This window comes from Mauremys mutica, chromosome 4 (genome assembly GCF_020497125.1).
Source record: "Mauremys mutica isolate MM-2020 ecotype Southern chromosome 4, ASM2049712v1, whole genome shotgun sequence".
Classification (NCBI taxonomy): Eukaryota; Metazoa; Chordata; order Testudines; family Geoemydidae; genus Mauremys; species Mauremys mutica.
In genome coordinates this window covers 45,514,745-45,538,917 of record NC_059075.1, presented here as the reverse complement: position 1 = coordinate 45,538,917, position 24,173 = coordinate 45,514,745, and the positions used below count along the sequence as shown (strand labels likewise).

The 24,173-nt window shown below is 41.9% G+C and overlaps 1 protein-coding gene across 1 annotated transcript; it reads left to right on the top strand.

Moving 5' to 3' along the window:
- Positions 1-1,892: 1,892 nt before the first annotated feature.
- On the top strand, positions 1,893-23,962 carry PAX9 (paired box 9). Its single transcript, XM_045013432.1, has 5 exons — positions 1,893-1,896; positions 2,639-3,265; positions 4,821-4,823; positions 6,343-6,482; positions 23,708-23,962. The coding sequence occupies exons 1-5, from the start codon at positions 1,893-1,895 to the stop codon at positions 23,960-23,962; spliced, it is 1,029 nt and encodes a 342-aa protein (XP_044869367.1).
- Positions 23,963-24,173: the final 211 nt, after the last annotated feature.

Genomic DNA, 24,173 nt, shown 5'->3' with positions numbered 1-24,173 from the left:
ACAATTTACAACTAAGATATTTTTGAACGTCCAAATCACGTTGCTGGCACAGAAACGCAGTGCAAAATACGTATCGGAGATCAAATATATCAATATTACGAAAAAGCCCACAAAATGACCATGATCGCCTTCCCTCCACATACAATTGATTCCGGTCTTGTTTCCGGTAGTATCCTACTCATTCCTGATTGTGCAGATTCACTAGGGTTTAAAATAATACTGTAAAGGAAGACCTAATATCCATGGAAATTCAATTCTGTCTTCCAACAACCTGCCTCCTTAAAAAATCCTCGTCGTTTAATATTTCATTTGAAAATGATATTTGGAAACAGTTCCAACTCACTCCCTTCTGGGCCGATCAGATTTTTTTTTATTTTCCGAGTTTATATTTCATTCTAATTAATGGATTCTATTCTTTCTCGATTATATAGCATTTACATATCCTATTCCTGCAGATTTTACTTTTAAACATAAATTTGAAAGAAAAATATTATAAAATCCTGGCTGGAATTGGAGTGTATAATCTATGTGTGTAGTATGACATATGTGTGGAGTGTGTGTAAGTATGTACACAAACATATCTAGTGAATGATACAGGCAACGATGCCAAACAAAACACATTCGCGCGCGCGCACACACACACATCGCATGAAACGCAAGCACTTCAGCGCCTACCAACTTTTTCTGACGATTTTCTTGCAATAATACCAGTATTAGTGTTTTTATTAAAGTCAAAATCAGGCATTTAAATCTTACAATTAAACATAATGTAACACTTACGATAGGAATGAAAAATATAAATTGTATGGAGGTCACACACAACGATCCCCCCCCCCATTTAAACACAGACAGTTGCATCCACGTTTCATCTGTACAACTCACTGATTCATTTGGCTTTCGTACACGCTTTTAGTTCATAACAAAAATAAACTTACCTTTAACAATCACAACTCTCTGGGACATATGCTAAATAATATATTCACTGGTTAAAACGTTTTTATTTTAAAATTACAGCAGGATCATGTAAAGACACACAAATCTCCATTATCTGAAAAATAAATGATAAAGAACTCTGCATTTTTCACGACGTCGCTGTTATTCCCCTGTGAAACTGCTGACTCCAGTTATTGGCTATAAACATCAACATACTTTTCTGTCTGGTCATTTATTGTGCAAATAGATATAGCCAGAGGAAACTGGAATGAACTAAAAGGCAGGCGTATCTACAAACTTTGAACAGATTGCTTTCTCTAAAGCGACATGACCAAAATATTGGCACCGTTGACAATAGCCTAGTAAAGGTATTACCAACCCTGAAAGTATGTAAACTTAAACTAATAGATCTCATACACAGGTAGAGACAGGATCAGTTGATTTTTCTACAAAATAATGCTTTACTACAGCGCTATCATTAAACTATTCCGCATATTCCCTATATTAATTGCATTCTCAGTGCGACTTACCACTACGTAGGTATTTAATATTCGTCTCTATTGTATTAGGAATCCAGGTGCTGAGCATGCCTGCAAAAGAAAGCGGAAGAGCCTTCCTGGATTATGCTGTCTATCATCATCGAGCACCAATTGGGAGGCCCCTTTTCCTTGGGTCCGCCCTCCGGGAGGGGGGTGCCTCTGGTGACTGATAGACTGAAACGCCCGGCCCAGCCCAGCCCAGCCCACGTTGCTGTGAGATTGAAATGCAGAACTCAAGTCTCTTTCATCGGGAAACAGACTTCCTTTTAGCCTTTTTCCTTACGTTCTTGCTATCTCCTAGAGTGGAAATCAGAGCGACCCGTGGACTTTTCCAGCCGGGATTGCAGGAGGCCGGGAGACTGAATCTGTTGTTAAATTCCCTTTTGGAAGCTTAGTCTCATTGGTGTCCTGCTCAGCGCAATGGGTAAGTGGCTGGAAGCTGCAGGAGGGTTCAAGGGCTGTCAAAAGAGAGAGCACCAGTGTGAGATCATGTGCCGCCGCAATTTGCTTATTGACTTTGTTCGTGTTCCTACAAGTTGTAGGAACATGTTAAGGGTCAGCAGCACAGAATGGAGCAAGCTAATGACTGGTTGGTTTATTATTAATGTTATTATGAGAGTACTGGAGGATTGGAGCCTAACGGATGATTTGAGCCTGTGTGGCACATTGTTGCTGAAATCGATAGCGCAGCAGTTTAAAAATTAACACGTTTGCTTCGCAATGTGGGGCTAGTGGTGCTGCTAACAAAGAAGCATGAACAGGAGCAAACAGCACTAGAACTGAGCTTTTTCTTTAATTACTACTTTCAGTTTCCCTCACCTCTCACGTTTTTGCAGAATTCAGTCCACCAATTTCGCTGGCTTTCCCCTCTCTTTTTGGGGAAAAAAAAGAGACTTGTGTGATCTCACTTTTCACCTCTGGAATGTACATTCTGGACTATTTTTAATGGCACAAATCAACGATCTTTGAAAATGTTGCCACGTTTTTGTTTTTCAAATTTCAGCCGCATTAGATTAAAACCCTTGTAAATGAAGTGACTATGGTGCGTTCCCTCTAACCGGTGACATCTGCGTTTTGATGATTAATATTTGGGTGGGTTTAAACGGCCCCCGTGAACCGTTTGCCGTGTCAAATGTGTTTGTGTGTGTGTGTGTGTTTGCTTGCAGAACCTGCCTTTGGGGAAGTGAACCAGCTCGGAGGGGTGTTTGTGAATGGGAGACCCTTGCCTAACGCCATCCGGCTCCGGATTGTGGAATTGGCCCAACTGGGCATCAGACCCTGTGACATCAGCCGACAACTGCGGGTTTCCCATGGCTGTGTGAGCAAAATCCTGGCGCGCTACAATGAGACTGGCTCCATCCTACCAGGGGCGATCGGAGGCAGCAAGCCTCGGGTCACCACTCCCACGGTGGTGAAACATATCCGGACCTACAAACAAAGAGATCCGGGCATCTTTGCCTGGGAGATCCGAGACCGACTGCTGGCAGATGGCGTGTGTGACAAGTACAACGTGCCTTCCGTCAGCTCCATCAGCCGGATCCTCCGGAACAAAATTGGAAATCTCTCCCAGCAGGGTCACTACGAATCTTACAAACAGCATCAACCTGCTCCACAGCCTGCGCTGCCTTACAACCACATATACTCCTACCCCAGCCCCATCACTGCTGCGGGAGCCAAAGTGCCGACCCCGCCGGGAGTGCCCGCAATCCCCAGCACCATGGCTATGCCTAGGACCTGGCCCTCTTCCCATTCGGTCACGGATATCCTGGGGATCAGGTCCATAACAGACCAAGGTAAGAGAAGAGCCAAGAAAACACTTCTTGCTCACATAGGAACACTATGTTGATAGCAAAAGAGGGGGCCCGTAACGCCTAATTTCTGAGCAGTTTTCTTAGAATATTCCGACTTTTCTGTTTCAAAGCAGGAAATCTCCAATTCTTTCAAAGTTTAGTGATAGTTTCATTTCTTTATCTCCATAGTTTGTAAACTACAGAGCTATTTTCTCCAGCACGCACTAAAGACCAGGAACATAATAAATAACGTTAAGGGTTTATGTTTCAAGGCCTCGTCTTACTACATTTTCTATGGGCTTATGCTTTTTGGACGTATAACACAACGCAATGGCAAATGTTGACTCTAGCAATGAGCATTTAGCTGAAGAACAGACAGCGTGGGCTAAAAAATATGGCACATCCACAATAACTCTCTTTTTCTGTATCATATAGCTCATCTGTGTCTTCCTTTTCAGCCATTAATGATATAATGATCTCGCATGCCTTCTGTGTATTACGTATATTTGTTACCAAATCAGGCATTCGTAAGTGAAAGCATCTTGAAATTACAGAGAAATTCAGTTTCCCTAGTTTTCGCAATCAGGCCAAATTTGCTCAGACAGGAAGTTCAAATGTCACCTAATTGCTTTCATTCTTATGTTTGACTTTGTTTTCCTCCGAAGTGGTGGTCCAGAAAAACGAAACCACTGATACTCCACTTGTATTTGTCCCTTTCCAAGCGACCGCTGTTCTTCTACGCCCCTTCTTTTGTTTTGGCTAGAAACGGTAGCTTCTCGCTGAACAAGTCTCTGCCATTTGCAGCAAAACACACTTCCAAGTTTAGTTTTTGTCAAGTATCAAACATTAAATGTGATGAAAAGAGCATATTTTACAAATAACTCTGGGCTGTAGCTCTCTCTGGGTCCTCATCTTGGAACTGGAGTGTGGCTTTCTATTTTCTCATTGCATGTTTTCAACTACACACGATAGCAGTATAACAAGCATCCAAATGCATTGGTGTTAGAAGGTTTTTACAAGCAAGGGCAGCCCCCCCCCCCATGTTGGATTCAAAATATAACTCCCATAAACAAAAAAACAAAACAAAAATCAAACCAAACGTATGTGCGTGTGGAGCTGGATTTAGAAAATATACATGCTAGAGTATGTTCATTCCACGGTGGGTGGAATGTCTGAAATGAACATTAAACAGGGAAAATTAAATTAGAAATTGAGAGGGTTTTAATGAATTCCTCCTTTATTAACATCATATTGGCAACAGGGCCTCTTAAGGTCCCATTGAATGTTTAGATTTCTTTCCTCCTCTATCTCAGACAAGATTTACTACAATATACATTCTCCTCTCCCCCAAGCCAAGGTTTGGGCTGCTGAACAGCAGAAACTGCATACGAGGGTTGTTTGCGCTTGATTTGTAGGATAAATTGACCTTGCTGACATTTAAAGGAAGCCCCTATTCATGGGAAAGTGTGAGATCAGCAGAAAAGGGGGCTCGCAGAGAGAGCTCAGTTTCTTAAGACAACTTCAGGCTTATGCCAGGGACTGCATTTTCCCTTGAAAGGAGGTTAGAGAGGTAGCTTCTGAACAGAAACAGTTTAACACGAGAGCTCGATTCTGCTCCCAGTCACGTCAATCAAAGGGGTTGCTTTTGATTTCAGCGGGAACAGGCTCGGGCTCCCAGCAAGCCCACTTCACAGCTCGGGGTCGAGGTGGTTTAGGAGAAACCATTCTCGCCTCAGTACTCCGGTTCATGCCGAACAATTTTCGTAAATGTTACAGCCCCGCGAATCCCTAGCAGAATCATACGCGTTTTAAATCAATGATTTTTAAACGTTTTTTACTGGCGTGTGTGTGTTCATAATTCTGCAGTGCCAGAGTTGCGAACAACACGGGTATCTTTTCCCTTTGGAAAAAAAAGTTACATTGTTCCGTTAAATCTACCTTGGAAATAATTATGTCAAGCACATAGTTATTCTTACGCAATATTCTCCTCTAAATTACCTGGTGTCAGGGAAAGGTGATGATGAATGATTCGAAACAACCCCGGGGCTTGTGCTAATCGTTATATACTATGTGAGTTTCTTTGTATTTCGATTAAATACGGAAAGGAACTTTGAAAGTTTCGCTCCTCTAACGTATGATTGATCTTTTCTCCTATTGTCTTCCATTCCCTTTTTCTCTCCTGTTCGTCAGTCTTCAACCCCTACCTCCAAAGAGAAACCCAACCGATTTTCTATATACAGTGAGGTGTGCACACATAGAGGTGTGTACAGACGCGCGCGCGCGCGCACACACACACACCAATTTATAGGTACAGCGATTATATGTAAGTAAAAAGAGATGTAAATTACCCCCATGATATATAATTTACACATCAAGTATTTTTTAAATAAAATTTTATAGGGATTTACTCAGTTTTCTAAACAAGCACCAGAAGTCTCCTTCAAATTACCGAACGCGGTAACTCAGTTTCTGGCCATTTGGGGAAGATAAGTACAGTCTATTTAGTACAGAAATTGAAATGCTATTAAAATGCCTTTGAGGTTTAACGTCATAAAGCAGGAGACCAGCATACATGGATCTCAGTTTTCTCCACATTTTTTTATTCTGGGAGAAGAAGGAAATCAAGCTGTTGTAAATATTATAAATAGGTGTCCGGTGGTGTCATTCAGGCGTTATCGGTTATTTTTCTTGATTGCGTGGATAGCAATAGGGAGGATTTGTCACTCAGCTGAGCCAGTCCTGCTAGGAGCGGGAGCAGGGGCGCTGGAACAGTTTTTATAGTGGGGGTGCTGAGAGCCATTTACCAAAGTGTAAACCCTGTCTATGATGGACACCACTTCAAGTAAGGGGGTGTGCAGCCCCCCCCCAGTACCTATGAGGGGGAGTTCTGGCCTCGGTTTTACTAGGGTTTGGGTCCCAGGTAAAGTTTGAGAGATGTCTGGTGTGTATGTGTGTGTGTGTGTGTTGGTGGTGAGGGGGAAGGCACAGCCTGTAATCACACATAGCAATGCCTGCCACAAGCACACTGCCTGGGAACATTTTCGGAATCTCTAACGAGCCATGCCGGTGTCTCCCAACAGTGAGTGACAGCTCGCCCTATCACAGCCCCAAAGTGGAAGAATGGAGCAGCCTGAGCAGAAATAGTTTCCCCCCTTCAGCCCAGCATGCTGTGAACGGACTCGAGAAGAGCTCCCTGGAGCAGGAGGCCAAGTACAGCCAGGTAAAGAGAGACCGCGCTTGCTAACCTCAGGCGGGAGGGCTGCACTTGGGGGGGGGGGCTTTCCTCCTTTCTGGCTGCAGGAAGGTTGCCCGGCTGGATTTCTAATGGCTGGCTGCGGACGGGCCCAAACTCTCCATAGGCTTCTGGGCTCAGCCTGGCTACAGTCTCAAATCCCAGATCCCAGCCCCTGTGCTGCTCTCTCCTTATTCACTGCTGTGCTCTGTACGGGGCCGGTGCCCAGGCCTGGCTGGGTTTTGGGACGATCCCTCCTTTGTACCCTGCCGTGTTAGCCGCTACTTTGTTTAAAGGTGCATAAAAAGTCCGGTGAAGACCAATTATAACGACCTGTACAGGAAGAAGGACCCCCCTCCTCCTCCGCAAACAAACCGTAACCCAGCTGACAGGAGTCGCGCTGCTGCCCAAGCCGCCTCGTTACCACGTGCGGGATTCCCAGGCGGTGTCGCGCTGTATGTGGCACAGGCTCGGCTCTGTCGGGAGGAGCCGATCGCTGCCTTTGCCCAGGCGTTTGCACTCGTCCGATTTAATCTCAAATCCGAGGCCCGCTCAAATGGGGGCGGGGGGGGATAAATTGCACGGGCGATGCGGACTCTGCCTCCCCCACAGGGAGCCCCGGGGAAGGGCCCGTTCACGCAGCTGGCAGAGCTTCATGAGGCCCCTCCTCGGTGCCGGGCTGAAATACCAGCTGGCCTAGGGCCCGATCCTGGTTCCAGCGAAGCCCCCGGGAAATCTCCCCCGGGCGCAGGATCGGGCTCGAGAGCGCGGAAATCCCGGGCGCCTTTCTGAGCTCCGGGGAGATGCTGGCCTGACACATCTCGGGAATGGTGTTAAGGCGGCCTCCAGCTGCTTCCCTCTCCTGCCCCCCAGTCCTGGGCAGCGGGGGGACCGCCGCGGGCCCCCGGCAGCGCTTACGGGCCCTTTACCGAAAAGAACCAGACCCATCTTAACTCCCCTCCTCCTGCCTGTGCACAAAGGGCCCCGCTCTCTTCTGCGCACCGCGCCCGCTTTGCCGCCCAGCGAACAGGCCGAGCTCGCTCCAAGCAGGGCCAGGGGGATCTCCAGCCCCGCTCCGAACCACGGGACTCGTTTTATCCGCTTCCGAGCCGCACGCTCCCTTTGCCCCTCTCCACTGCAGCCCCCACAGCGCGGGAGCCTGCTTGTACCCGGGGCACTCCAGCAGGGACCTGGCCTTGCAAGGAATCAAAAAGAAACAGCCGTCCCAAAGCTTGCTGGGAACGTGGGAAAGCCACCCACAGGCAGGCCCCAGGGAACCTGGGAATAGCCAGATCAGCTTGTGGGCGTTTGTATAGCCACCAGCGGCTTCACCAGGTGTTGGGATGTGTGAGCTGGTTTGGGGGCGATGTCACTGCACAGATAGCAGTAGCGACAGAGGCCAATTTCCTACTGTGCATCTAGAAATACACCTCACATTTGGATGTTCACTAAGTGAATTTATCTAGAGAACAGAGCTTGATTTCTGACCCCAGGTATTTTAAGGGTAGCTTGGTTAAAATTCAGGCTCACTGCTTTAAAAAGAATCATTCCCAATATGCATTTAAACACATTGAAAATTCACACCATATTCAGCAGGTGATCGACTAGCTTGGAAACAGGGTATATACTTTGCTTTTGTATATTGTTAAGCAAATTTACTCCTAAATAGTCTATTTAATTCCTATGATTTTTCTTACTGAACAATATTAGAAACAGTTGTCTAACTTTTACATTTGCTGATAAGGGATCAAATCATGCCCCCAGGGATAAGATGTAACAGACTTAAATATGACTGACTTGTGTAGCACATTTTAACAACATTTTTTTACACACAGTAAAAATACATTTCAAAACCATAGCATATTTCCCATAACATGTTAATTCTGCTTTCTATGCAGAGTCTGAAATTCATTCAGGAGGTGGTTCTACTTTGTTTTGGGAAATTCATGTCCTGTATTCAAATTTTGTTATTGTTGGAGGGCAGCATTTTCAGAAGTGTTCAATAAATTTGTATGGCTTAATTTTTGGATGTCACTTTTTGCTTGATTTTCAGAGCTGAAAGTCCTCTGCCCTGTTGAAAATCAAGCACAAGGTGTCTAGAGTTGGGCACCTGAAATACAGTGCTCAGAAAATGAATGAACACTTCTGAAAACATAGCTGTATAGATGTAATGGAAAATGTGGTAGGCCCCAAATGTGAGCAACTTTTTTATTATGTTTGCTAACACTATGTACAGTGGTGCTGGAACTAAGGGTGCTGCTGCACTCCCTGGCTTGACATAGTAACAACAAACATCAAATAAATGGTTTCCATCATCAGCACCCTCAATATAAAAATGGTTCCAACATTCCTGACTATGTAAAACTAGCTTATTTTTCCCCAATTACAAATAATGCTAGCAGCCCAACTAAGAGTTGCAATTAATGAAAAAAACTTTAACAAATTAATTTCCAAGCTTCTAGTTTTATTAAAATAAATAGTGCATATGCAAACAAGTTAGCATAAAATACCTTGCCATTGTCCTTTTAAGAACAGCCCTCTATATAATTGCTTAGTCCCCCGATCCTTCAAAGACTTATGCACATGGGCAACTTTATCATGTGAATAAATCCACATAAGTATTTGCAGGATTAGACCCTTGCCTTGTAAACTGCTGCATCTGATAGGTTTTCAGTCACCTTAACAGATGAGCTAAAGAACAGTGTAACATAAATTGAACCTTACAATTGTTTTCCACACGAGCGTAGGAAATTGTATTTTACATCTCATCCTTTCAATATATATGCATTTTATATTTATATAAATGTTCTTGTGGCAACACTAATATTATTTAAACATTACATACAACCTAGAAAGTTGACTACAAAAATTACTTTTAAAATGTAGGAAAAAAATGGGGGCAAATGCTACACTATTAGTAAAATTGTGTTCACTTAACACATGTATATTGTCCACAAGACAGAAAGGCCAAAAAATAGTTAGCAGTTGTGGAAAATGTCATTTTCAGAGCTGCGCATGTTCAAAAATAAAATAAAAAGTACTGCTGAGTACTTTTTAAAACATCTTTTTTCCAGAATAGTATTTGTAGATTAAATCTGTCTCTGGGAAGCTCTAATTTATATTCTGGGCTACTTACAGTATAGTGTTCTTGCTTGTTTTCTATAATATTAATTAAAATGTATATAACTGTCTTAATTCATAAATTGACTACTTCTATGACCCAGAATATTCTCAAAAGGAAATAAATGCCCAAGAAGAATGTGAAATTTTTTGCAGTTTTGACAAGATTTGTGGTTTGAATAGAACTTTTCCAACAAGGTACAAAATGGATTTCAGATTGAATGCTCAATGCACAGGCAATTTTCTTATCAGTTTGTTCACTTGGGTTGAAATTCACCCTACTTCAGTGCGTCTGTGGTAAACATTCTGAGGCAGTTAAATCAGACAGCAAGACTGTGAGGTGTCTCCACACCTGTTGCAAAGGGGGAACTGCCTGGTAGACTGGCATGGGAAGGAGGAGAGACCCTTGGGTCTGCAGTTGTGTGGATCCAGGGTAAGAGTATCTAGAATCAATGGAGTAAGAAGTTTCAGCCAGTATTCATACTACACAGAGACTACAGTGAAATACGTGCGCTGCCCATGGGCTACTGGGTGAATGCCATTCCAAGAGGTTCCCTGCACAAATCTTATTTACTGAAGCTCTATCCAGAGGGGGATGAATGTGGAATTTCACCCATAGAACAGAAGTGATTGGTCTAAAATAGTAGATTCAACCCTGTGCTCCAGTTTTACGCCAACATAACTAAAGTCAGTAGCACTTCACTGGCCTAAAACTAGAGTAAAACAGTGAGGAATCAGGCTCTGTGCCTCTAATGAGAGTTCTAATTGCAGAACAAGGGTGCGGAGAATGTGCCACACTGCACTTCGAACAAGGGTTTAGTGGGAGATGAGAATACAGCTATTACTGATTATCATTATTTATAATTTGTTATGCACCAACAATGTGCAAGACACAGGTGGTTCTGCTTTCCACCACTTGCACTGGGGGGAATGCTGCACCCAGATGCCTCAGTCTGATTCAGCTACCCTTACTCATGTGGAGTGCTTCTTCACACACAGGTAGCCCAACAGAAAGTCACTCCACGTGAGAAAGGGTGGCAGAATTGAGCCCTAAATAAGGTTTTTTAAATACAGTTCTGCCATATTTACTTGTTCCAACCTTGTATAAGCAACACAGTCATTTTAATGGGCCTGATCATGCAGGCAACACTGTCACTGACTCCTGTATCAGTCTTTTGGGTGCACAGGCAGTGCCCCCTTTGCAACATGTAGGTGGTGCAGAGACTCCTTTGCATACTGCCCTTCACTCCACACTTGCCGCACATCAATGGGAATTTTGCCTGAGTAAGGACTAAAGAATCATGCCAAAAATCTCCAGATTTTTTGTCTTTGCAATGTGCTGTCACATGCACTTGACACAAAATCTACCTTTCACATGTACAACATTTTAAGTTCCCCACATTAATAATTTTCTTGTGTCTTTGGAGCCCCAAACTTTGTCCTATATTTGAGCTTCGACAGCTTGAAAACTTTGGCTGGCACATTCTGATTTTGCATCAAAAGTTCCCTAGGAAATCACAGAGATGTCTTGTAATGTTCCTATTGATTTAATTAATGGATACTCCAGTCTTAAATTGTATGCAAGCAATTGCTTTATATTTTCCCAGTGCATCATTTTACACACTTCTGTAGCCAAAGCCACGTGGCAGACAGCGCAGTCTGAATAAAGAGGAACCTGAAGCGGAAATTAGATTTTTCTGGGAACGTGACAGTTTTGGTTCACAAATGCTTCACATCTTCAAACTCAGCAACACAACCACATATATGCCTGAAAACATACTTTATTAAGTGTTGAGAATACTTGTGAGAGTGATTACTGTCTGTGAACATTGATATGAAAAAATGAATATACCATGCATTTAAAGAAAAGTGATTTCAGAGTTAAGCCGCTTGTATACACAGTTGCTTTTAGGGAAACTAACTGAAATCCTTGTGGAGCAAAAATAAATAGAATTCCATTTGTACATTGCATTTGAAACGAAGATGTTTTATAAGTATGAACAGTTTGTAAACTGCAGTGTTCAAAGGACTAGGTCTTGAATAGACTAATTTTATGGAAGCACAAATTGAATAGTACTGAAGTTCGTATTTGCATTTCTATAATTAATGCAAAGATTTGGGTTATGTGTACATTTAATTAGTGGAATGTTAGGCAAATATTATCACAATACTTTTCTCAGAATTTATTGTCGTGGATATTGCAGGAAGAAGACATGCACGTTTGACTAGAATGGCTGCTACTTTCTTAACAGGCCAACATTAAGAACTCGTGTCTAAGGACAGGTATCCTGCAAGTTAATTCTGTTCTAAGATCTGATTCAAAACCCACTGGAGTTAGCGAAAAGACTCCCACTAACTTAAATGGGCTTTGGATCAGGCCCTGAATGAGGCCCCACTCTAGCAAATCAGAGACACTATTCATGGCTAGAGCTTATGCATACTAATATGTAAGAAGCCCTGCTCTCATTCTGAGAGCTTCACTCACCCACAGCCAAACCTTTTAGCAGCTATTGAGCGTTCACTTCCACACCCAAACCTTTATCAGCTATTGAACATTCACTTTTGGAATTTTCAGGAGTTACTGTTCCTTCCTCCCAATTGCACCGAGATTGGGAGGTCATGAACTCCAACCTCTTATATCATAGGGGAGAGACTTTCATATCCAGGCCTCCATTTTAGGGCAATAGAGGGCAAATAACTGCAAGTGCAATTCTGCACCCATAATTATTTGCACCAACAGTTTAGGCCATGTAAATATTTAAGATCCTACTCTTCAGTTACAGTGGACAATGTATTGTGGGTGCAGTAGGCACAGCACCACTAATTATTTTCATCCACAATTATTTGCACCCACAGAAAATGGTGACCCTAGTAAGAGTGAGCTGAATATTTAGCCCTAAATGTTTTGGCCTATTATCTAACCCTCTTCCAAGGGTTACTTGCCACAAAATCCCACTAGCAAATTAGTTAGCTGGCATCCTCCACTCCTAATCAGACTCTGAACAGTTGGATTCATAAGTGAAGGTCCAGGGATAAACAAGTCCCTGCAAATATCCTAGAAATGCACTTTCCTCAGGCATCAAGTGTCCTGGGCACTCAGAACATGTTCCCATTGGCTTCCCTGCCAAGGTGCCAAGTAAAATTCCTAATTGCCCAGTTAGCTGAAGGGATTATGTTGCCTACTACACCTGAAAAGGTAGGAATTTAGACCAGAACAGTCTGGCCTGGGGACTGACCAGTCCTGCTGTACTCTGATTAATTGCTCTACACTGGTTCACACCCTCAGGACATTGTCACCAAGGTGGATGATGAGGTCTAGGCATCCATGTCATTGCATGTTGTGGATGAGCGGCATGAGCTGATCCCACTACATACACCTGATTCCTTCCCAGGTGATCTGGATCGCACCCCATTCGAATCCTATTTGTGAGACCTGCCTCTTACTGGCCACCCGCTTCCACGCCCAAAACACAGTGCCCTGCCCAACAATCCACATGGCTTCAGGGCAGTCCACCGGGATGAAACTAATAAAGAAAGTCAGAGAGGTGAGTGAATGGTTGGCGCCCAAGTTGGCTCCTGCGTGCCAGCTACTTATTGCCTGGACATCACTGTCTGGGAACTCAGTCACGGTAGTCAAGATCATGGCACCTATTCTGAAGGAATGAGGAGCTTGAGTGTTGAGGGATCCTCATCAGGACCAGATTCTCAGAAACATGGGAATTTGTTAGAAACCCATCCCATAAGCCTTCCTGTGTTTGGAGTGCAGGAAAATAGAGACAGGAATTTATACCTGGTGCTTTACAGCTGCCATAGCAATTGGGTAGCCAATGGGGATTGCCTGTATTCCCAATCACAGGCAGTGGGCTCTGATGTCAACTTCATCAGTTTGCCAGCACCTGATAATTGCCCCTGCGAGCTTGGAGCCTTGATGGATAATGGGAATGCTGGCTTTGGGTGATGGGTCTCCACTGGGAGGGCAAATTACTAGCACTATTAGTAGCTCTCCCACAACTCCTATGAGCCTGCAAGTCTTGAGGTAGCTCCTACTCCCTTATTTTCTGCATCCTGCTGACCCCAGCATGGTCTGACTATATTGTTAAAATATACTATATTAGGTAGATATTTTCTATAGAACTTGTGAGAACAATACACTTTTATCTATCAATGTAGACAAGCAAAACATTAATTCCTTACCATATATTATATAGATTTCATGGAGGTGCCAGTTGCAGTTCCATAGTTGAGGCTGGAGTTTTAAACTTAAAGCATGTAGAATTTATTTAGAAAATTTTATATAACTTTGCATCAAAGTGGGTCCATAGGTTTACTAGACCCATCTTAGGTATTGGTAGAGCACTCACCATAGTTTCAAAGGAGAATGACCTCCACTTATATTGTATCATGTTCTGTAAATCAGATTTTGAACTGAAAATGCACACTGGAGCAAATGTACAATGCTCACATGTCACCTGCCTTTTAAGAATGCCTCTGTCATGTCTTATGTTAGCATATGATTCAGGACAGAGAATTAGAATTCAAAATGATCTTGACAAACTCGAGAAATGGTCTGAAATAAATAGGATGAAATTCAATAAGGACAAATGCAAGGAAAGGAATAATCAATTGCACAAATACAAATGACTGCCTAGGAAGGAGTACTGGAGAAAAGGATCTGAGGGTTATAGTGGATCACAAACTAAATATGAGTCAACAATGTAATACTGTTGCAAAAAACCAAATATCATTCTGGGATGTATTAACAGGAGTGTTGGAAGAAAGACATGAAAAGTAATTCTTTCATTCTACTCAGCACTGATAAGGCTTCAATTGGAGTATTGTGTCCAGTTCTGGGCACCACACTTCAGGAAACGTGGACAAATTGGAGAAAGTCCAGAGGAGAGCAACAGGTCCAAATTATTAAAGGTCTAAAAAAACCATGACCTACAGTGAAAGGTTGAACAAAAATGGGGTTTGATTAGTCCAGAAAAGAGAAAAACGGAGGGGTGACACAATAACAGTCTTCCAGAATGGAAAAGGTTGTGTGTCAAAGTTCTTCCTCTACCTTGGTGGGTCCTGTGCTTATTGGCAGATCTGTTCACCTCAGTGAACTTCCCCACAGTCTGGATCAACTTCTCCTGTGTCTGATCAGGAGTTGGGAGGTTTGGGGGGAACCCGGGCCTGCCCTCTACTCCAGGTTCCAGCCCAGGGCCCTGTGGATTGCAGCTGTCTATAGTGCCTCTTGTAACAGCTGCATGACAGCTACAACTCCCTGGGCTACTTCCCCATGGCCTCCTCCAAACACCTTCTTTATCCTCACCACAGGACCTTCCTCCTGGTGTCTGATAACGCTTGTACTCCTTAGTCCTCCAGCAGCACACCCTCTCACTCTCAGCTCCTTGCGCCTCTTGCTCCCAACTCCTCATACACACTTCCTCTCCTCTGGCTCCTCCCTGCCTGACTGGAGTAGGCTCCTTTTTAAACCCAGGTGCCCTGATTAGCCTGCCTTGATTGGCTGCAGGTGATTTAATCAGCCTGTCTGCCTTAACTGGTTCTAGCAGTTTCCTGATTACTCTAGTGCAGCCCCTGCTCTGGTCACTCAGGGAATAGAAAACTACTCATCCAGTGACCAGTATATTTGCCCTCGACCAGACTCCTGTACCCCACTGGCCTGGGTCTGTCAGAGTTGTTATAAAGAGGAGGGTAATAAATTGTTCTCCTTAACCACAGAGGACAGGACAAGAAGTAATGGGCTTAGATTGCAGCAAGGGAGATTTAGGTTAGACATTAGGAAAAAGCTTCCTAACTGTAAGGGTAGTTAAGCAGTGGAACAAATTAGCTAGGGAGGTTGTGGAATCTCTGTCTCTGGAAGTTTTTCTGAACAGATTAAACACAGGTGTAAATATTACTTTGTCGTGCCTCAGTGCACAGGACTGGACTCAATGAGCAATTGAGGTCCCTTCCAGTCATACATTTCTATGATTGATCTTAGCTGTGGTGGACTATATGTGTGGAATCCACTCCACTATGAAATCCACATTTTCTCTCTAGAAAAAAACAAAACAAAACACCCTGACAATATTCAATCCCCTTTCTTTCGCCTCCAAAAAATAAGTTTTGTTTTTGTTTATATGACCATTATTGGGTCTCATATGTGTTATTTCTCTTTTACTACACTGTTGTTGACATGGACTCCTTGGGTCTGTTTTTAATGTGTTTGGCTTTTAAAGAAGGTGTTTTCACTTTTATTTCTGTTATAATTTTTTTTTCGTGATGTTGTGCAGTGCCTCTGGAACATTTGGGAGGGGGCTGTTGTTGGTGGGCAAATCAAATTTATTATTACTGTTTCTGAGAACAGCTTTTTGCTCCCCCAAAGAGACCCAGATTTGGAATTTGATAACCAAACATAATTAAAATATGTCTTGATGAATATTACAGCTGTAGTTACAAAATTCAATTAGTCTGATCCAACTTTGTGTGTTATTTGGTGCAGCTGGCGCTGTCTATGAAAAAAGGGAAACAACTTTAAGTTAATACAAAAGTGCATTAACTATAGAGGGTAGAACCTGCTCATTATTAAGAGAGTGGACCACATTTTATATTGAAGTAGCGTGAATATCTTTTGGAGTTTCATTACAAAACACTGCATATTGAATTCTAGTTACCATGAACCTAAATTGACAGTAAAGTTCTGTGAAAAAAAAAATGACCTCACTTCAGAGAGATCCACTGTATGTGGACAGCTAGTTAATTAAATATTTGGACCCTGATCCTGCAAACATTTAAGCAAGTGCATAATTTTATTCATCAGAATAATCCTGTTCAATTCAAATGTAGGATTGTTAATCCTGCTCCATGTCATTTATATATAAAGAGTAAACCAACTAAATCCCAGCTCCCGAAGAGCTCTCTTCAGTTTTCACAGCCAGATAATGTGGAAATCAGTGCAATTACATTTCCCCTGAGCAAGAAACCAAGTATAAAGCTACCACACTTACACTGTTAGAATTTTTAAATAATATAATTTCAAATGTATTGCAGTCTAATATATTTACTATGCTGAAACTGAGGTAATATATTTGAAGACAGTGTTCTACCTTCTACTAGATAATCCACATTCTATTCAGGTTGAAATTTTCTTTTGAACATAGAAGTTGTTTAATGAAAATTTCCTTCCCAGTTTTTAAAATAAATCTTATCCTGCTCCCAGTGAAATTAATGAGCATTTGTCTTTGACTTCAGTTGGAAACAGGAGCATGTCTAGTAAAGGTAACTATTTCCAGTATGCTGGATACAGTACATTATAAAATACGCATAGATCTTTGGATCAAGCATAGTAATGAAAACTCAGCAAATACGGGGTTGCAGAATTCACTCTAACTAGGCTACTCATGTATATCTGGCTATACATAGCTATATCTGGACACAACTTGTGGTCAAAATTATTTCTCAGAGACATTCTTTTATGAAGAGCTTTATCGTAAAAAGGTCAAGTACTGCAGTCCTTACCTAGAGCTCAGCTCTGTAAACTCTTACTCCTGCAAGTAATTCTGACTCACATGAGTATCCCCATTAACATCAATGGAACATTCATGAGTGTTTGTAGGATCATGTAATTTCTCCCACTGATGCCAAAGGCCTTAGTAATGACTGCAGAATTTAGCCCTAATTCTATTAACTACAATCACAACCAAAATATTATTTTATGTTATTTATTTTAAAAGGTTAGAAGAAATGTATGTGTATTAATTGCATCTGTAGGCAATCCACTTTCCTAAAAGAGATTTCCATTACATACCTGCTGATGATGTTTTACTTGAAAAATTTGTTTACCCGTCCCTTGGGGATCCCATATGTTTGCTTGATTTATAAATCATATTTACCATCCAATTAAAGGGAGTGATTTAGCATGTTTGCTTCCTTTATATTTACAGTTTGCTTTTGATTGCTTCTAGTCATATTCCTGTAACTTCTCTGATTAGTTATACGTACATCACAAAGTACGTTAAACATATTCGGGGCATTTAAGATGATTTACTCATACTGTCGGAAGACTAGATATGCAACCATGCTCTCTGCTGTAGTTTTCCTTTGCTATGGAAAAATTTACTCGTTCAGCAGCTACTTTGCAAATGTGTTTTCAGCACATTGGATGCACATTTCCAGTTTGCAGAAATTGCTCCAGCTTTTCATTTTGAAAAATGAGCAGTGAGAAAATGTCTTATTTGTGCAGTTACGGCAGCGTGCCTATAATTAAGGCTGCTAGCAACACTCCATTCTAAAGGCTAACTGCTGCTCTTAGTAACACTAGTGTGAAAACCTTGATAGTTTGTTTAGTTTGCTTTTGGGTGATGGCTCTGCACTGGATGATAATGTTAAGATGTGAAGCTTGCTGCTCCAAAGAGAGGCATTACATCCACACTGATATTATGGTTGAGAGATAGCAACTGTTTACCAGAGGTCCATTCCTATTGACCTGACACAGGCAAAACTCCAACTGATTCCAGTGGGGAAATTTGGTTTGAAGCAAGATTGCTGGATCGAGCTCATTAGTGTTGATAAACTTGGTAGTTGAGGAAGGCACTGTTTGCCCGTGAAAAATGTTGTTTCTCAAGGAAGTTACAATTTGTTTTTCATAGATGTTTAAAACACCTCTTCAGAATGAAAGCTCCAAAAACACCTTAGCCTAATGGAATATCACAGCAAGCACCGGAACAATGGGTTGATGAGACAGAATAATGGAGGCAACTCTGTCAAAATAATAACCACTTCCATTGTCCATCCAGAATATTATGATTTACAGTAACAGACATGAATGTACTGCCATAACTTTGCATGGTATTTTGCATAAATTTTAAATAGACACAGTTCCTGCTCTAAAAAGCTTACAATTATAGAATTCAATGAGGAAGGTTTTGCAGGATCAGGCAATAAAGCAGGCACCCATAAAACATACGTGTAACAGACAAATGGGGGTAAGGGGAGAAGGGATAAGGATTAAATCACGTCAAAGTGATAGGACTCATTCACTGATGGAACTCTGGATTTACACTGGGGTAACTCGGAGCAGAATTTGGCCCATATGGTTTCTACAGGCCACGACCGGAAAAAATGAAAACCATTAAATGAAGATGGTGGAGACTGTGAGGTAAATAGGAGAGATTGTCCGAGGAGTTTGTTCCTTGTCTCCTCAGAAAACACAAGCTAGAGGCCAACCCTGCCTTACCGAAGTTAATGGAGTTTTGTCATTGACTTCAGTAGGAATAGAGTTGATTCTTAAGGGTATGTCTACATTGCAATTAGACACCTGCAGCTGGCCCAGGCCAGCCAATTTAGGCTCACAGATCTTGGGCTACGTAAGGGGCTGTTTAATTGCAGTGTAGACGTTCAACTCAGGCTGGAGTCCAAGCTCTGGGACCGTCCCACGTTGTTAATTAAACAGACCCGTAGTCTGAATCCTGTGAGCCCAAGTCAGCTGACATGGGCCAGCCGCGAGTTTTTAGTTGCAATGTAGACATACCCTAAGTGGCCAGATGGCCAATGTAAGCTACTTGTTCCAAAGATTATTGAGAGTCAAGTGTCAGTCATTGGCCCCAATGTAATCTCAAATATACACCGCTACCTTGATATAAGACCACCTGATATAACGCCAATTTGGATATAACGCGGTAAAGCAGTGCTCTGGGCGGGCGGGGCTGTGCACTCCGGTGGATCATAGCTAGTTCAATATAACACGGTTTCACCTATAACGCAGTAAGATTTTTGGGCTCCCAAGGACAGCGTTATATCGAGGTAGAGGTGTAGATATAAGCAAATAAAATGATTGGGCCAAATCCTCAGCTGGCAAAAATAAGTACAGCTCTATTGACTTCACTGGAGAAATTCTGAATTGCAACAGCTGAAGTGCTATGTGGCCAACTATTTTTAAATCATGGACCTGATTCTCCTTTCGTTTACACTGGTGTAAATCAGGTGTAACTCAGTGGAGAGGGACCTGTGTAAATTTGGTAGAAGCCAGAGCAGAATCAGGCCCTGAATCTTACAAGCACATTGAAAGAACTTGTTTTGCTAAATTTACAAACCCCCCACTAGAAAATTGTGGGTTCTATATTTTGAACATAACTCAGAACTGCTGAGGTTCTAGTTTCATTTCGCTCTTGCAAAACACGAGTTCTGGGCAGATGCAACATTGGAAAGCTTTTCCCCGGGTCTTCCTAGCAACAGAGCAGTAATTACCTTCCAATGAGATTCTTTATTATTTGTATAGCACAGGTTTCCATTCAGTTAGAAATACATTTATTTGTTTTTAAAATTAAATTTCCCTTGAAAAACAATGGTTTAAATTAAGAGAAAATATTTTTGAAACTTAAAAATGTTTCATGAAACTCAGTCCTTAAAGTTCTAAAGGTTTTGCAAACTCATAAACACCATAGGGTTCTCCCACTCCTAATTATATATGTTTGGATTTTGGTGTTCATTTCCTCCTATTGAAATACATAGGTTGAATTATTCGTCCAATGCATACAGGGTCATGGAATGTAATCCCTTCCATTTATTTTGTAAGTGAATGTAGTGCTTGTAAGAAGTGCCAGATTGACAGATGGAGATTCAAGCTCTCTGTTAACCCATACAATCATCAGAATCATCATCAATGAAAGCTTCCTCTCACTGCCCCACCTATGTGCCTCAAACCTAATTTGGAGGGTAGACCCGTTTCCATGACAGTTTGGGCCTGGTCTCTTTGCTGAAACTTCAAATTAGAGTGCCAATTAGTGCCTACTGTGATGATGGTTTTGTGAGATAAAGACTGGTTAGTTAGGAACTAAAATGAGGCCAATTCATTTAATCAAAGAGTCATCAGGTGATAACAGTTTTTCAGTCATTATCAACCCCTAGGAAAGATTTGAAGTGGTGACCAATAGGTGAAAGGCTCCATACTGGACTATAAGTCACTAGAGCAATTACATTTTAAATCCCAAAGCAATGTATTTGGGTAATATTAAAATATATCAAATCATCAGTGGTGGGGTTTAAGAAAAGGGGTGGGGGCATGCAGGACTAATTTGACATTTACAAAATCAGGGTATATTTTTATTATTTATCTTTTATAAAAATGAATGAATCTGTAGTCAAATTTTGTTAATGAACCACCCAGGTAAAATATGCAGTCTAATTCAATAAAAGACTGGAACTCTTCCAAAACTTAAAATCCGTGGCTGTTTGTTTTATTCACTGGCATGGTATCATGCTAGGGAAGGCCAATGTAAAGATATGTAAGAAGATGAAATAAGTGTGCCTTTGGGTCTAAGCATTTATCAAAAAAACATGCAGTCACCTATTCTTGAATAATGCCTGACAAACTTATTTTAATGACACGTGGCATATTTTATTTGGTTCCAATTCTACTTACAGTGCCAGATTTGCCTCACACAATACACAGTATTCAATTCTGGAGTGCCAGTCCAGACTAGATTCTCACTGACTCCAATTACAATTTTGCCTAGGTAAAGCCTGTAGGACTGGACCCAACAGACAGTGGTTCTTGAAGACCAAAAGTTACACTGCTACCAAGCCTAATTATTTTTAATAGTGGGTGAGTGGTGTGAAAAGAATCATTGTCATTGTAAATCAAACAGTGCATTAATATGAAAATGACAAAATATCAGAGCACATGTTTGAATGACACCTTTGAATTCTAATCACCTCTTTTCCCCCCAAGTAAGATAATGCCTCATGCAGTAGAATTTTCAATGTATTTTAAGAGGCATAAAGAGAAGCAGCCAGTGTTTGAGACATTCTCTGAGAACATTCTATTGAATGATATTCTGTACAGCAGATGATAAACATTCTATTGTCTTCCTTCCTTCACAAAATTGGAGCCCAGTTGTTCTCTCAGATCTGCACTCTGTGGGGAATCTGCCGTGGCTTGTGCAGAAAAGGGGTGGAGGGGAGTAAAGTGGGGGATTGGTGGGAGACACCCATCACCCTCCAAAATCTGTGGGGAATCCTTGAAAAGGTAATACAGACTTTGGTGATATAACTTCTGCACAGAGCCACTCATACTTTTAAAGGGGAGAGTTCCAGAGGAAGCCCCCTGGACAGCATTCCATAGCAGTGCAGCTTCATTTGGAGCTGTACTGACTGGGGACTGGTGAGGGGCTCACTGGGTTCCTGAGCCAGTGCAGAGGCATAGCCAGGATATCCATATTTTGTGGTTTCATGGGAGTTGAGGGATGGATGACCTGGTTTTTCCATGTGGTGGGCAAGCCCCACACTCTCATAAGAAGAATTCAGAGGAAACTCCATGAGAGACAATTCCCAGAGCTCTTCTTCCCCCTGGATCCATGTCAGGCACAATTTCCTTCCCCCATTTTATAGTCACATTACGTATCTTTGTGTTTCAGAGCTTTATAATATGTATCTAAGGGCTCCCCTGGCTGTGTCACTCTGGCATGATAAAGTGCTTTCTGTTACCTTTAGGAAAAGCCCAAGAACCTAGCACAGAAGAGATTTTTATAACACCAGAGCAGGCATGGGAGCCCTCAGATACCAGAACATTAACTGGGGCTGAATTTCAGATCAAAATTTAGATTTGGAAAAAAAATGGCAAATTCAGTTTCAGTTAAACATTTATAAATTTGAAAAAAAAAATGTTATTTCCACAGCTGTATAATTTGTGTTAATATGCCTGTTAAATACACAAGGCTGGATTCCTCTCTCTCATGCTGGTTTTACTGCTGTAAAACTTTAATTTGACTTCAGTGGATTCACTCCTGAATTTGATTAGTATAAAAGACAGGAAAATCTGTCCTAATGGAGTTACACTGGTGCAAAGTATATATATGTGAGATCATAACCAGACCTTTATGATTTGGAAAGACCTAAAATGTGGATATAAATCTGAAATTTGGCCAGATGAAATCCAGAGAAGAGAAAAATAGGCAAAGTAGAAAATTTTAACATTATGTGAAGTTTTATCCAAAACAAAAGTTTGCCCCCTTTCTTACATCTCTGTTACACAGCTTGGTTCTAATTCTGCAAAGGAGCTTAACTTTAAGCCTGTGCTTAAATCTAAGTGCAGTGAATTGAAGAACACCACGTGCTTACGTGCTTTGCTGAATCAGGACTCTATATGCAGTGCCCTTGTATTTGAATAGAAAACTTCCTTCCTGAAAAAAATAACACTGACACATAAAATAGCACTACATGAATCAAAACCTGAGCAAGATAAATGACTTTGCTTTGCATGTACTCTGATAAGGAGGGATCTGCAGTGTGTGAATTAAAACACTGACCATTTTTTCATTTAAAAAGGGTGGCATTCCCTTGTGAATTCCTCCTGTGACAGACTGAACGTCTCTCCCTTTTTATTTTAAATAGAAATTCTAACCATCTGCCATAAGTGCTGGAACTAAGGGAGCTGCCACACCCCTGGGCTTGAGTGATTTCCATCATACACATGGTTTACAGTTTGGTTCAATGGCTTTTGGCACTCCCACTATAAAAGTTGTTCCAGCACCCCTGCCATCAGCCTATATAAACACCTAGGAAAAAATGGTAAGGCTCTTGCAAGTGCCCTGTAATTGTTCTGCTCACAAAAGTCCCATGGAAGTTCATGGGAGTTGTGAGTAAAGATCATTTGCAAGAGCAGATCCCAAAGATGTAGAAGCAGGCTTAAAAAGACACCGTGAATAATGCTACTACTCACACAGATATCACTTTTCAGCTATACATCTAAACATACTTTACAAAGGCGGGTAAGTATAATTATCCCCATGTTCCAGATGGGAAAATTGAGGCACAAAGGGCAAAATCCTGGCCACACTAAATTCAATGGGAGTTTTGCTATTGACTTGAATGGGACCAAGAGTTCACCCAAAGCAAACTGAAGTGAATTGTCTAAGGTCACACAGCAAGTCAGTGGTAGAATCACGTAGGTATAGAACCAAAATCTCCTTATCTCTCAGTCCAGTACCCTGCCCCCTGGCTATATAGACATGTGTACAAATTCATGATTAGTAGGAGTTCATTCTTTCTGAAGCAGAAAAAATGTATCTTTATATTTTAGAAACTTTTTTCCCCTCTTTCCCTTTCAGGCACCAAATGGTCTTCCAACTGTCAGCGGTTTTGTCTCAGCACCAACTATGGCGCCTTACCCTACACCAACCCAGGTGTCGCCTTATATGACATACAGTGCTGCCCCTTCTGGTTATGTGACAGGCCATGGTTGGCAGCATGCTGGAGGCACTCCGCTCTCCCCTCACAACTGTGATATTCCTGCGTCGCTGGCATTCAAGGGCATGCAGACAGCCCGAGAAGGTAGTCACTCTGTCACAGCCTCTGCTCTCTGATATGAAATTCATTCTAGAACAACTCAACCTTTTTCCTCCCCTCCCTGGCTCAGAGACTGATCTTTTGTGTTGGTGACATTTACTGATTTCTCCCCCGACCTTCCTCCCACAAAATTTTTGGATTGAACTAGCCAAAACATAAGAAACTGATCCATGGGTTGTTGCCCTTGCACTGTTTTAAGTAAAGAAGATCTTACATCCCTCAAAGGGC